Below are 14,593 nucleotides of genomic sequence, written 5' to 3'. Positions count from 1 at the left end.
GCTTCAAGTCTTGTTGCTTCTATGAGAAAAGTAAGCATGTAGTGTAAATTGATTTATTTGAGCAAACCATGTTGGGGGCAGTGTGGTCAAAGAAAAGAATGCTTAGTATCAGTCGACTTCGTTTCTAGTGATGACTGCTATGTATCAAATAAATAGCATAGCAAGTATAGATGACCATAGCGAGTCCTCACTGCACAACAGGGAGAGTAATATCTGTTTTTATATCGAATGATTAAAAACCATCAAAAAGTGAAAGCTGTGCTATGATGGTTACATACACTAGATAGTCTTGGGATTGCTCTCCATTCCTGCAGCATAGGCTTGATGCCTATGGTACCTATCCAGGTGAGCTGTGTTCTGTCTCTGGGGACACTTAAGATTACTGAACTGGTGTAGGTACTTGCATTGCTGTTGCTGATCTGTCAGGCCCTGAGGAACCAGTTGTCAGTCTTGATAATGCTCCCTGTGGTGAGGCAATACCTGTGTCATGTAGGCAAAGGAAAAGGGTAGTTTAGCTTACTCTGAACTAATTACCATCAATAGGAATGATTTCTGATTAATGTGGGAATGAATTTTTCCAAGTTTGCTAACATCTTCTTTTTATTAATGAAGGCTGCTTGTGACACAGAAGTGTGTAGGGTTGTCCGTTAGACTCTTGGTTTCATGCTTTATTTTTGTGAAGCACTTCAGTATACCAAACTGTAAAGCACAAATATATATACAACTACTCCTTTTTTTTCCAGAAAGCACTATGGTTCATTTGAACTTAGAGAAGGAGGTACCCGATCTTTGGGCAATTTGGGCAGGATTCATAGTGGTTGATTTACATGAGACATGTATCTCACACCATGCATTGTAGCTCGATGATGGACCCATTTAATATTAGTATTGACGAGTTAGGTGATACTGCCATTTACATTTGCATGAAACAGGCTCACTTTTTTATTTCAGGAGGACTTTGTTGTAGGTAGTGCTTTCACAGTAACTTAACGAGAATGTGATAATAAAGCATCCTTAGCTATCTGAATCTCTGGTTCCTGAGGTTGGAGATTACTTAGTAGTGAGGTTGGGTAGTGAGGGATATTTCAAAATATGTATGCACATCTATATAATTTGTGAGTTTGGATGGTAAATGATATTTGCATGTAGCCTTTGTAGATTTCTTTTACAGTTTTATTGGATTTATTATTTGAGGAATCAAATGCTGCTTTGACAGTTTTTTCTTTCTTAAAAACCAACTGCGATAGTATACTGAAGGGGAGGTAGTATTGGTTTTTACACATCAGTTTTCCAGGAGTGGTAATAAATGTTTTAAGCTTTTGTTTTGTTTTGTACAGCCTGGAGCAAGCTTGGAGCAGACACACATTTTTGTACTGGCACATATTCTTAGACGACCAATTATAGTTTATGGAGTAAAATATTACAAGAGTTTCCGGGGAGAAACTTTAGGATATACTCGGTTTCAAGGTAAGCCATTATTCAGGAGCATTTTATGAGTTTCTTTGAACGGAATGGCTCAGATGTCAGGAAGGAGCAGCGGACAGGGGAATGTGAACAAGTGCAGTGAGGGAGTGGCTCTTTCTTCCTGTGATTGTTGGGATTTTCTTCCCTCTCTTTCCAGGTGTTTATCTGCCTTTGTTGTGGGAACAGAGTTTTTGTTGGAAAAGTCCGATTGCTCTGGGGTATACGAGGGGCCACTTCTCTGCTTTGGTTGCCATGGAAAATGATGGCTATGGCAACCGAGGTGCTGGTGCTAATCTCAATACCGATGATGATGTCACCATCACATTTTTGCCTCTGGTTGACAGTGAAAGGAAGCTACTCCATGTGCACTTCCTTTCTGCTCAGGAGGTAAGCAGCGTGTTTCTCCTATGAACTATTTCTAGTAGTGACCTTGTACCAGAAACAGCCTGAAGTGCCTTTCAGGTGTGGTTTTATCTGCACTATCACTTAATTTCTGAATGTGATTGTAGTAATTGCTGAAGATACCAGCTATACTTTGAAATTTACCTTTTCAAAACTGCTGTATGGGGACACATCAGGGAACTTAAGGTGGTGATGGGTTTTAAGAAGAAAAAGTAAAGATGAGGCTTGTGATTTAAATATGGCATTTTAGGGAATGAGAAGTGAGTTTTTATCTGAAAGCAGAGTTCTAAGAATTGCAAGGCCAGTGTGGTTTAAGAGGGGAAGCAACAGGGAAAGAGAGAGGGTAGGTGGCAGGGGGAGGGAGGAAGGGAGAAGAGGTCAGAGAGGATAGGGATGGGGTGGAGTTCATTGAAGGCTTTTTAAAGCTTTGGGTTTTACTCTGGATAATGTGGTAAGCCAATGGCCAGTTTACCCAGAAGAGGAACATTTGGGCTTTGGTGCATGGCAGGAGCAGGAACACCAGGTATTGTAGATGAAGGGGAATGAAAGGGTGGTGTAGACCAGACAGGGGAGGTGGTGAGAAGGTACAAAAACAACGCTCTTTCAGAAAGCCAGTATTCTTATAAAAGTATTGGTCTTTTATTTAATATACTAGTAATTATAAAACGTTTATAATCACAACATGAAGAAAAAAAGTTCATAGACCGTAACTTGTATAATTTCAGCTTGTACATAATTGACTAAGTAAACTTACCTTGTCATGTGTTTGAAGCTGTGGCTTGCCAGGATCAGTTTATTAGGACATTTGTTTTTTGTTATTTTATCTAACAAATTACCCTCTAGTGTGCTCTTCTCTTTAGTTTTTTCTGAGAAATTTCCCATTGATGTCTTTTTAAATTTAACCAGAGCAAACTGGACTTTAATCACAAAGCTTCCAAGAGGTCAAAACCATGTGAAAAGTTGATTGCTTTGGCCTTTTCATAAGTTAGCATACCAGCTGTAGGTTTCCATGTCACATTCCTACCAAGTCTCTGATCTGTTGTATGATTTTCCCTTTGTCTTCATATTCCTCCCAAAGCTAGGTAATGAGGAACAGCAAGAAAAACTGCTCAGGGAGTGGCTGGACTGCTGTGTGACGGAGGGGGGAGTTCTGGTTGCCATGCAGAAGAGCTCTCGGCGGCGAAATCACCCCCTGGTCACTCAGATGGTAGAAAAATGGCTTGACCGCTACCGACAGATCCGGCCATGTACATCCCTGTCTGATGGAGAGGAAGATGAGGATGATGAAGATGAATGAAAAAAAAAAAAATCAAACAGCAGAAGACCAAGGCATCAGATCTGTAATGACTCTAAAGTTAGTGTGGTGCTCCAAGCAGAGTCGACATCGTGGAATGAACCAAATCTGGCAGGATCTGCTCGGGGAAGTGTTTTCCTGGACCACACACACCTTATGGAGATAATGCCTCTGCTGCGTGAGGGGACAGAGAACTTTAGTTGGACTACAGTTTGTACAAAAACTAATTTTATTAAGACAGAACTTTTTTTCCTTTCAAATTGTAAATCTGTCTATAAATGTAACGCATGTGGTTGTGTAAGAAATTGTTTAATAGGAAAAGTTGTACCAGCATCTTCATATTATTGAGAAAATTTTTTCCAGCATGGGCACTTAGAAAAAGCACATGGCAAATGGCTCTTTGTTCCTTTAAGATATTATTTCAGTAGAACCTGGCATTCTACTTTCACCTTAAAAGATCCATGTAAGTCTCAGATCTGAAAACGTTTTGTACAGATTATCCACAGCAAAACATAAAAATAAGTTTTTATTTTATTAATAATTTAGTTCCTATTGTGCCCAATCAAATCAAATCTTTTAGGAACAAACTGCAAGAAAAGCTAAGAATGTTTGAGTGAACTAAATATAGACATTGCTTACTTGTTTTGAAGAGGGTTTTGGTTTTGGTTATTCTGTCTTTAAGTTTTCTGTTATGCCCCCTTTCGATATTTAGATATTTATTTGTTGGGAAGAATACCTTAAAATGAGGGTTTTTATTCCAGATTCTGGGCAGTGGTCTGTGAGTAGTTTTTTTCCTGGATGAAAAGGGAGCAAGCCCACTTGTCACTAAATGAATTGCGTGAAATGTGCTCACTTGGACTCCGTCAACAATGTGCTGCTCCCAGATTGCCATGCCAGAGGGTCTTTGGATTCTTCCTTCTATCACCTCTGCTTTAAGCAAATCTTGTTAGAAGGGCATGCCTTTGCTTAGGCAGATTGGGAATACCAATTCACTACAGAATAAAGGTTTTAAAAATGCGATAAGGTGGCAAATGCATTGTATGAAGAATTTCTCAGCGTTTAGTCTGAGAATTTTTGCATGTTGGTTAATTGTGGCCATTCTTAAAGTTAAAACTATAATCTTAGGTAGAAAAACTTTTTTATAAGAAGTATTATTTGACCACTTCAGGTATACATTCAATGCTGGGTAAAAATTTCAGACCTATCTCAGGAACACAGAAATATTTGGTGTCCTGATAAGCACTTTCTAGACTATTGATGTGGCCAGGAATTTGGAAAGACGACACACACACACACACACACACACACACACACACACACACACACACGTGTATTTTTTTTTCCTTCCCTGTGATGAAAAAGGCTGTGAAAACCTTAAAGTATTTGCTTGCTTCTTGTTTTGTTTAGTTGATAATGAAATGTGTACAACCTCAAATTTACTGCCAGAATACTAAAAATAGAAAAATACCCACAAAACTGTCATGTCTTTAGTTCTTTCCTCCTGAAAACTCAGTAAAAAGGTGTTCCCAGGATGAAAAGATCATTTTTGCGGCATGCTAAAACTTGCAGGAAAAAATGATTTTTGTAGTACGATTCTGTAGAAATGAATCTTTGATATAATGTAAATGCTGCTGTTTCAAGTGGTGAATGTGTTAAAAACTGGCTGTTTGCTTTCATTTTGGCCAATAATTAATCGAGTTTGTAGAAAATGTTAGCATTCTGACTACTTAGCATCTGTAGTAACTTTTCTCTATGTATAGGGATAATTTTTTAGTGGGCAGAGATCCTGTTCTAGTTGCCTATTAAGCAAAATCTGCCCTCCCAATTGAAAAAGCCAAAGAGAATTATTAGAGGGAAAAGCATGTAGCCATTGCAGTCTGCATTGCAGCCAGCGTTGTCCAGAGAGTACACGCTCAGTACTTAGCTTCTACTGTGTGTTGTGGTCTGGTGAGTGTTGTTTCCCCTGAGCGCTCTATTTATTTATTTATTATCAATCAGTGACCCTGACCACATAGTGTGATAGGTGCAGCATTCTTCCCTGTGGGAAAGAATTAAAGATGGTTCCATTTCCTAGGCTACAGACAGGAATGGGGCTCTAAGTGGTTTTCATAGACTGGCTGTTAAAGGCCAAAATTTTTGGTAAATCAGTGCTATAGATTATGCTCTTGAACTATTAAACAGCCATAATTATTGTCCCAAGATAGATAGATAGAATATAGTCCTTTTTCAAAGATTATACGTGGCTAGGTGACAGACATAAATGATTTGACTCTGGATAGTAAGTCATCCCTTCACCCTGTGGACTTGACGGTTCTTTTTCTAGAGCAAACATTGTTTTGATTTGTTCTTCCTTGGAGTCAAATTTATATATATATATATAAATTTTTGTTTGGGCAACCAAGATCTAATTAAAACCCAGGTGGACCACGGATTCAGACCTGCCTTTTTATGTTTTTGACTCTTAGGTTCATCGTGTCCCAGACTTCTTCACATATGTGAAGGTAAGATATTCTGTGTGCGCTTGGCCTCCTTTTCACGCATATTTCATTGCCTCTTTGATGAGTGGTTACGAAGACGTTAAACTACCTTTTTGTTCCCTGGGGTGATAGGTCAGTAACTATGAGCGCTGTCTCTCTCCATGTGAACTTGTGTTAATGGACACTTTTATGGTGGAGTTGGGATCGGGGGACAGCACCTTAAAATGAGTGAGCAGACAAGGCCAGGCAAGCCAAAGGCTTTAAGACACCATGATTTTTTTTGTTTTGTTTTAATGGGAAGGGAAGTATAAGGAAGAGCTCAGAGGGAGTTTGATACCTGGAATCGTTGGACTTAATTGGCACTTCCAAATACTTAGTATAAAGGTTTAATTCTACTTAAAAAGAAAATCCATTAAATCAAGTTCTTAACTCAGTCATATTTTGCAACACTTCTTTGTAAATATCATTTTGTTTGTTAGGTTACTGGCAAAACAGTTTCAAGGTTCACTTCCCTCCCTTGAACCAGGTCCAGGTCATTTTGCTTTGGGGTAAATTAAAATCAGAACTCTAAAAGTTGAGCAACAACTTTGTTTTTTCTTGAATTGACTTAGCACTAACCCACCATTACATCTTAAGGATGGCATGACTTGATAATGATGGACTTGTGTGAGGTTTTAATTTTTCAATTAAACTTTGTTATCACATGTGGTAACTGTCAGCGGTCTTAAGTCTGGTTATGGAATAGGCAGATAGATAGAACCCTGTAGTAATAAGAGTTGGAAATTGGCTAATTAATTGACAATGCAGTTGCCTTAAACATCTCAAGTAGAGAACTTTTACATTAGTGAGATGTACTTGAATTTCAGAACTTAACAAATTTTAATTACTTTTTATTGAAAACTGCACTGAACGCTAAATGTCCACCTTTACAATAAACAAATACAGTAACGGTAACTCACACTAAAACAAAACATACTTCTGATAGCCATTATTTTTCTGTTTGGGACAATTTTAAAGTTTTTCTTTTGTCACAAAAACAGGAATGTACCTATACAAAGGCTCAAAATAGGCCATCTTTTTAAACAAAAAGGCAATGATTCACAAAAGACTATGAATAGAACATGTAACTAGTTGATACAAATCTAATAGGATTTGTTAAAATCAGTCACATCTAATACATCTGAAGTGTTCTTGTATAAAATATCACGTGAAGAAAAGAAGACTTTATCAATGTCTAAAAAAGTGGGTTTGTTCATAGACAATCTGACAAGTTACCATAAAAAGTGTTTCCTGAGACATAAGGAAATGCAACATTATTCTTCTTGAACCCTTTTAGCTCAAGACTTTCCACTCAATAAAATAGCAGAGGATCTGAAACTGAGAAAATATATTTGAGTACAAACAGCTTGTGAAACTTAATACTTTTTTTTTTTTTTTTTTTTGCATCATCAGAGGGTTTTACTGAACTTACAACCAACTTGCCCGCTCAGTATGCAGTTCAGATGTGAGAGACGCTTCTCTGTACAGGAGCCTGTACTGTCTTCAATCCTATGCGTGCAGGTGTCTACCACAGGCAAACAGTTTTCTCCCCATTTTGTAGTAATGTGATTTTCCTATTAGCAAAAAAGAGGTCACCAGCCCCTGTAGACTTAAGGGACTCAAGTCACAGGATGGGGATTTCCTCTTAATATTTTTTATTTTGTTGTTTGAACTCTTGATGCAACATTGTAGAGCAGGGTGTTCAGGACCTGCTGTGCCCAAGGGACTGATAAAGGAAAAAGCTCTATTTATTCTTTTTGTGATTTGATGCACAGATGAAAAACTTAACACACAATAACAGAAGTTGGTCGTTAATAAATCACATCCTAGTCTTTCAGCGCTTCTGTAAGCAGACGACATCTTCAGTTTTCTAGCTCTTGTAGTTTTAACACTGCAACATCAATGATGCATATGTCCAGAATCAGTTACAAAGACCATCCGATTCTTTTTCTCTTAGTTCATCTATTTTTCACTGTCTCTTGGTCCCAAGTGTATCTGAGTGATTACCTTCCAGCATTCTCTGCTATTGCTCGTTGGGGTGCTCTCGATTGTCCCCGTGTTTTGTGGGCTGGTTGGGAGAGGGCGCTTGGGAAGGATGTGCCACTGTCGGGAGGTTGTGAGTCACTGGGATGCCTCCAGGGATGATCCCTTCCATGGCTGCAGGAAGTCCTCCTGGAGCCACACCCACGATGCCTGGCGGATATCTAAGGAACACATAGAAATAGGGCCTTGTAAGTTCAGGGCGGAGTTGCCAAGCTCTTGGCTCTTTTCCTACTTCTGGCCTTTTCACAAGAGACAGGAGCTCAGTGACATGAACACAGCTCACCTTGACCGACCTTCTGGGCTCAAGTGATCCCACCTCAGACACCCAAGTAGTGGCGACCACAGGCATAAGCCACCACGCCTGGCTAGTTTATGTATTTTTTTTTGTGGAGATTGGGTTTTGCCAGGCTGCCCAGGCTGGTCTCAAACTCTTGAGCTCAAGTGATCCCCCACCATAGGCCTTCCAGAGTCCTGGGAGTACAGGCGAGACACCATGCCTAACAGTTTTTTTTTTTTTTGAGACGGAGTCTTGCTCTGTTGCCATGCTGGAGTGCAGTGGCGTGAGCAATCTCAGCTCACTGCAACCTCTGCCTCCTGGGTTAAAGTGATTCTCCTGCCTCAGCCTCCCGAGTAGCTGGGACTACAGGTGTGCGGCTAATTTTTGTATTTTTAGTAGAGACAGGGTTTCACCATGTTGGCCAGGATGGTCTCAATCTCCTGACCTCGTGATCCGCCCGCCTCAGCCTCCCAAAGTGCTGGGATTACAGGCGTGAGCCACCATGCCTGGCCCTGGCTAACAATTTTTATGGGATAGTTTATCTTCCCTATCCCCAAAGCAAGGAGAAGTCTCAATTTTTATATAAAACACTGGCAACTCATTCATAAAAACAAAACTAGTCCAATCCAAACACGGGGCCACTAATTTTGTAGCTTTTAGATAACAAGAAGATATTAGCCCATACTATTTATGAATGTGGATATATTATACCGTTTAAAAAACACACTTTGTACAAAATAGACTCCCAACTGTTCACCAGTTACTTCTGACTGATAAAATGATTTCCCAACAGAGTACAGTGGACTTTTAGGGACTCAATGTTTGTCTCCCTCCATCCCCCTAAGTCCAGTTCAAATCCCACACCTTGAAGGTGATGACCTTAGAGCCCTTGGGAAGTGACTGGGTCGTGAATGGGATTAGTGCCCTTACAGAAGGCAGTCTAGTTAGTGCTCTGGCCCTCTTTCTGCCATATGAGGATGCAGGAAGAAGCTGACGGTCTGCTGCCTGGCCCTCACCAGAACCTGACCATGCTGGCAGCCTCATCTCAGACTTCCAGCCCCCAGAACTGCGAGCAAGGCATTTCTTTACAAGCCACCCAGTCTATGCTACTCAATTATGGCAGCCAGAACTCAATAAGCTTTCTAGGCTGGTTGGCTATATACTCCCATGGCCTGAGATGGGAAGCGGTATGCTTGCTGGCTGTTGGCTGGGGGCTCGCCTTCCTTGGAACGCCCAGGCTTGGGCTGGTTTTATATTGCAAGCACGAAGTGCTGTGTGAGGACACTGCATTCGCCAACCACAGAACATACGGTCCTCGGGCAAAGTGGGACTCAGTGTATTCACACAGACTTACCATCCAGGTAGAGGAGGAGGCGTCTCACTATGGTAGCCACCCCACCCCCAGCTCCTGGCCTGCCATCCTGTCACCAAGACCTTCAGAAGGACTCTGGTCATTAGGGTCCCTTCCAGTCCCTTCCTCAGTGCACACACAACGTTCTAGGGGGCCTAAGAGCCCCGGCTTACGTGAAGAATAAATAACAATGGAGACATGAAGAGGTGGGCCCCCAACTCCACCCAACAGGGGAATCTGGTGCTGTGATGGGCTCAAAATACTTCTGAGGGCCAAAAGGACGGGACTGGAGGAAATGTGAAGACAGCCACATGACCTGCAAGCACCGGCATAGCTTCTTCAAGAGTGTTGGAGCCTTCATTACACAAACTAAATGCACCCTGGTCGTCACTATGGCTACAACAGGGGACATGTGGCTGGAGATGTTTTCAATCATCATGAGTGGGAGTGGGAGGTGCTACTGGCATCCTGTGGGTAGAGGCCAGGGATGCTGCTACACGTCCTACAATGCACAGGACAGGACAGGCCTCCTACAAAAGAATGAAGAGAATGATCTGGCCCCAGATGTATCTATTGCCAAGAGCTAGAAACCCTGGTTTAGAGTATGCAAAATTTTTCTTAAGATTCAAGGCTGCAACTTCATTCATTTATGCATGAGGGGGCTACTGATTTTCCTGGGAAGCCAGCAATAATGGGGGTGCGGGGTAGGAGAAAACCGATTCGTGCATGGAAAATAACACAAAAGAAACCACTTCTCCCTGTGAGGGCTCCTGTCTTTACCCCACTCTCCGTTCCCAAACATGGCTCCAGTTTCTCAGCTGACCCAAACTACAGGATGCCTTCCGTGGACATAAGATTCAAATTAGAAAATGAACTTGCTCACAGGCCTTTGCACTTGAACATCTTATCTACATATACCTTTCTCTTTGAGAAGCCCCCCCCCCCTTTTGTTTGGTGGTGGGGTGGGGTCGAGGGGGTGGCGGCGTTGTCTCTGTGGCCTAGGCTGGAGTGCAGTGGGTGATCTCGGCTCACTGCAATCTCCACCTCCCAGGTTCAAGCACCTCTCCCACCTCAGCCTCCCTAGCAGCTGAGATTACAGGTGTGCGCCACCACACGTGGCTGGGAAGACTTTTGGTTTTAAGATGGCTTTAGAATGATAGGCAGTTCGTAGCACCTGTGGTCAATCACATCTGACCGAACACACCCCCTTTTAAAATAGGAGCTTCTGTTTGTTCCATGAAATTAGGCATTGGAAGAAATGGGGGCAGTGTACACAGTTCCTGCTGAGAAGGCCGATTGTTCTGACCCTGCCTTAGCATCTGTGGGAGGTAAGCTGCCCCCAAGTTTGGGCTTCTCTCCCTGGCCCCGGGGCGTGGTGCTCACAGGCTGAGACAAAGTCAGTTCCTCTTCTCACCTGTATGTGGCACCATTGAGCTCAGGATGAATTGCTTGTTGGTCTATTACTGACCAAGGCGCTGATGTGACAAAGAATTCCTTGTTCACACAATTTCTTAAGCTTTCTGGGATGCGACCTAGGGTAAGATGATTAAAATTAATCATATTATTTTTACAAATCACAGTTCAACATTACACCTGTAGCTGCTTATGTGGGGAAATAAGCATTTGTAAAAATGTAGAACATCCAAAGGCCCGAGTGCTTGAGCTCTTCAACACTGACCTTCAGCCTCTGTCTGCCCTGAGTTTATAATGTCTGGGACTAAAGGGAATGGTTCCCTTTGTGAAGTTTAGTTCAGGGCTTACATAAATACACAGGGCCCAACTCATATAAATTTGATGCTAAAAGTGAATTCTACCTGTCGAGAGCCGCCTGTAGCCAGCAGGATGGGAGCCAGCTGTGCTGTGGAGCTGAGGCCAGAGGCACGGAGGAGGGGCTCACCTGTGATGGCTCGGCGGATCTCGGTGGCAGCTGCCTCCCTCATCTCCAGTGACGCCTGCTCACTGTACCAGGCAGTGTGAGGAGTGCAGATGAGATTTGGGGCATCTTTCAACGGACCCTGAGCAAAGCTAGAAAAATGTAGAAAAAACAGAGTAAGCGGGAAACGTCACATACGCTCCCTGCCCTCCTCAGCACGAGGAAGCTCTTGGCCATGCAGAAAAGTAGCTACATAGATAGCGTGGATACAGGAACGTCTGTGATGGTATTTTATGAAGGCTGGGAATTGTTGAATGTAATTATCAAAATTGTGTAAGAACAGGATAATGGGTAGATCAAAAAGCCCAATTCTATTGAAGGCTTGTCCTGCGCTAATCCAGGGCAGAGACGATGCCTGTCTGTCTGAAGACCAGAACCACCACCACACCCCCACCAATTGATGACCTCTGGGAACCTTCCAGCCCTTTTACAATTAGAATTCAGCACAATCCTTAGAAGAACAGAGACTGTAAATGTCATCTCTGGAGTTTCCTGCCCAGGGACCTGTTTGGGAAAAGGGCCTCGAGTTCAAAGCGTGGGGGTCGGGTGTGGAGTTGGGCCCCGTGGGCTACTGGTAGGCGGCTGGGGCAACACGCACCTGAAGGGTTCCGACTCATGCACGTCGAGGGCTGCCCCTCGTATCCTGCCCTCCTTGAGGGCTTGTGCTAAGGCTTTCTCGTCCACCAGGCCACCACGGGCTGCGTTCACAAGGAATGCTCCCTGCCTCATCTGTGGAAGGAAAGAAAAGCCGGTTACAGGCACACTGGCATGGTGGAAGACTCTTGTACTAAGGTTTAAAGAAGAAAGCTGCAAGCTAGTTTCGTTGGTCTGGTGGTTTAATGTGTGTGCTGCAGTTTGAGGGAAGGGAGTGGGAAGTTTTGGTGGCGGCTGGAAGCCAGGGCCGTTGCCGCTGATCCTGAGAGGAAGCGACACAGTGGAAAGGCTGGACTGTGCCGAGCGCTGGCCTCTTTGAAGGCTCTGGGAAGCTTCTGAAGCTGAGTCCTGGCTAGCGCCTGTCCTCCTCTGCTTAGGAAGGGGCTTCACCTGGCTTGTCACTGGTTTGTTGCAGGGCCTCTTCCCTGCCCAACAGTGTATCCAGAAACCATCTCCCTTGCCCTCCGTGTCCCTCTTGTGCCCACAAACAAGTGCTACCACCTTTCGACAGAAGCTTCCATGGCATCTATTTTCAAATTACCTGCTTTATGGTAAAGTCATTGATGAGGTGGTGGTTATGTTCGTTGAGATTGCAGTGCAAGGAGACGCAGTCGCTCTGATACAGCAAATCCTGCAGGGTGTAGACCCTCTGCACGCCCAGGGACCGCTCGATCCCATCCTGCAAGTAGGGGTCATAAAATATGACGCTGAATCCAAAGGCCTTGGCTCGAACTGCAACCGCCTGCCCCGTGCGACCTGTACAGAAACAGAGCGTCCAGGTGAGTGAGGCCACAGCCCGCGCCCCAGCGCTGCCACCTCCATTGCTTCTGAGCCGAGTCCGGGCTTGCCATCCCCGCTGGTAGCTGCTGCTGGAGAAACCGTGTGCCCAAAGCTTAGTGAGGCCTGAGGTGAGCACTGCCCGTAAGGGGCCACCATGGCCGATGTAGGACAGCTGAGGACCACAGTGCTTGCTGCTTATACTGGCTACAGCAGGGTTTTTGTTAAAAACAAAACAAAACAACTCTTCCTTGTTATAGACATTTTCAAACACAATTCGAGTGTTCTGAGAAGCCCACATGCCCCTCCCATCAGCACCCGTGTCCTCCGTTCCCACTCCTCTCCCCACTTCTTGTGTGCACTGCAGGCTTCTTAACATGAGCTTTGTGTTTGAAAAACTTGCTCTCAATGTAACAGGGAGTGATGTCCTGCCTCCTCATCACCGGGCTCGCTCCTGCAAACGGTGACATGAGCACAATGGCTCCCTGCAGGCTGGCCCAAGTGCAGACTGGCCACGTGCTACTGTGTTCTGGGCGGGAGGTAGGGCACATGACCATCAGGCCTGGACCTGTCCCACTGGTGGGGCCTCGTGCCCATCTGCAAGTATGCAGCCTGGGCCTCCCGCCGGCTATGTCACAGGATGAGGAGGTGTCTCCCACTCCCCAACGGCTGTCATTTCATAAACCCATGGGGTCCCCTCGATAGCACCTCCAGCTTCCCAGAGCAGTTTTCAGCATTTTGAAAACAAAATGGTTAGTGTTGATGCTCTACTGGTTCTCTTGGAGATCACGGAGGGAATCTTTAAAGCCATGGCTCCAAGATACAGGCGGGAGAAAGACAAAGATGCGCATTTCCGAGCAGACGGCCCGTGTTCCAGGGGTACCTCAATGCTGCAGCAGCTCCATCTAACTGACGGCCTGGCGAGGACAACTGCCGCAGTTTAGAACAAAGGTTGAATAAGGCCAGTCTGATCAGGGACAGCTGCAGGGCAACTAGCATAGCAAAGCACGAACCATCACGCCTCTCCTCATCAGTGTCACCCCTTATAGCAGGCAGTACTGGACGGTGGCAGGGACGGAGAGATGGCTCTCCGACGCACTGGCAATATGAGACTGAGCACCCCAGCCTGCAAATGCTGGGAGCTCACACTCCACAGGACCCCCACCTGCCTGCCCCTGTTCCTGCAGCCTCCATCCCCCTCATGTCGTCTGTGCACGAACATGCTTCAATCAGTGGGGCTCACACTCTGCAGATCCAGGGCCTGGAGGGCCTGTGGAAAAGCAGCCCAGAGCACCAAGCCCAGATTTGAACCGTGCCGACTGCTATTTTTTTTTTTTTTTTACAAGTTCACAAACCCCCTTGAACTTTATCCATAAGATTTTCTGATGACCCAATGACTTAATCCTGCTACTGATTTAATCAAAACCCAGTCCCTACCGAAGAGACCTGCTCCCCCGTCACAGCGCCCCCCGGCCCCCCAGGCTGCCTATTTAAAAGCACAGCTCCCACAGGCTGCCTTTCCTTCAGTTTCTGTCCATGCCCCTAGCCCCAGGCTGCCCTCTCTCCGCAGCAACGTCCCACCCCGCCTGCTGCACTGAGCCCCCTGGGCCTGGGGGACTCTTGCTCAGTGGAACCCGAGGCCAGCAAAAGCTCTTAGCCCAGGATAGCTGCGGCAGCGACAGTCCTGAAGGCTGCAGAGACACCTGGAAAGGGAACAAGGAGACCATGACAGTCCCTGTGCTGAGGATCCAGGATGGTGGTGGCAGTGGTTAGTGTACAGTCTTGAGAAAACAGGGCAGCGGCAGGGGGCTGAACTGACCTCTATACACCGAGGGTTTTTAAAGTTGAATGACAAGGGCACAGCTACAGGAACGACCCCGAG

At 44.8% G+C, this 14,593-nt stretch overlaps 2 protein-coding genes across 14 annotated transcripts in view; one reads left to right on the top strand and one right to left on the bottom strand.

Moving 5' to 3' along the window:
* Positions 1-3,163, top strand: part of ZRANB1 (zinc finger RANBP2-type containing 1) — a 69,114-nt gene extending 65,951 nt beyond the window's left edge. For both annotated transcript variants that reach the window (XM_032175603.2, XM_058435909.1), the window contains 3 exons: positions 1,338-1,467; positions 1,622-1,851; positions 2,945-3,163. In XM_032175603.2, coding sequence (XP_032031494.1) covers positions 1,338-1,467; positions 1,622-1,851; positions 2,945-3,163 — 579 coding nt within the window. The remainder of the gene's footprint in view (positions 1-1,337; positions 1,468-1,621; positions 1,852-2,944) is intronic.
* The window catches only part of CTBP2 (C-terminal binding protein 2), a 177,594-nt gene continuing 165,482 nt past the window's right edge, over positions 2,482-14,593 (bottom strand). For all 12 annotated transcript variants that reach the window (XM_032175533.2, XM_058435906.1, XM_032175569.2 and 9 more), the window contains 5 exons: positions 12,476-12,690; positions 11,879-12,009; positions 11,245-11,372; positions 10,762-10,879; positions 2,482-7,880 (listed from right to left, as the gene is read on the bottom strand). In XM_032175533.2, coding sequence (XP_032031424.1) covers positions 7,700-7,880; positions 10,762-10,879; positions 11,245-11,372; positions 11,879-12,009; positions 12,476-12,690 — 773 coding nt within the window. In that variant the 3' untranslated portion in view covers positions 2,482-7,699. The remainder of the gene's footprint in view (positions 7,881-10,761; positions 10,880-11,244; positions 11,373-11,878; positions 12,010-12,475; positions 12,691-14,593) is intronic.

The sequence above is a fragment of the Hylobates moloch genome, unplaced genomic scaffold (assembly GCF_009828535.3).
Source record: "Hylobates moloch isolate HMO894 unplaced genomic scaffold, HMol_V3 SCAFFOLD_3, whole genome shotgun sequence".
Taxonomy (NCBI): domain Eukaryota; kingdom Metazoa; phylum Chordata; class Mammalia; order Primates; family Hylobatidae; genus Hylobates; species Hylobates moloch.
This window is presented reverse-complemented; position numbering and strand designations above follow the sequence as displayed.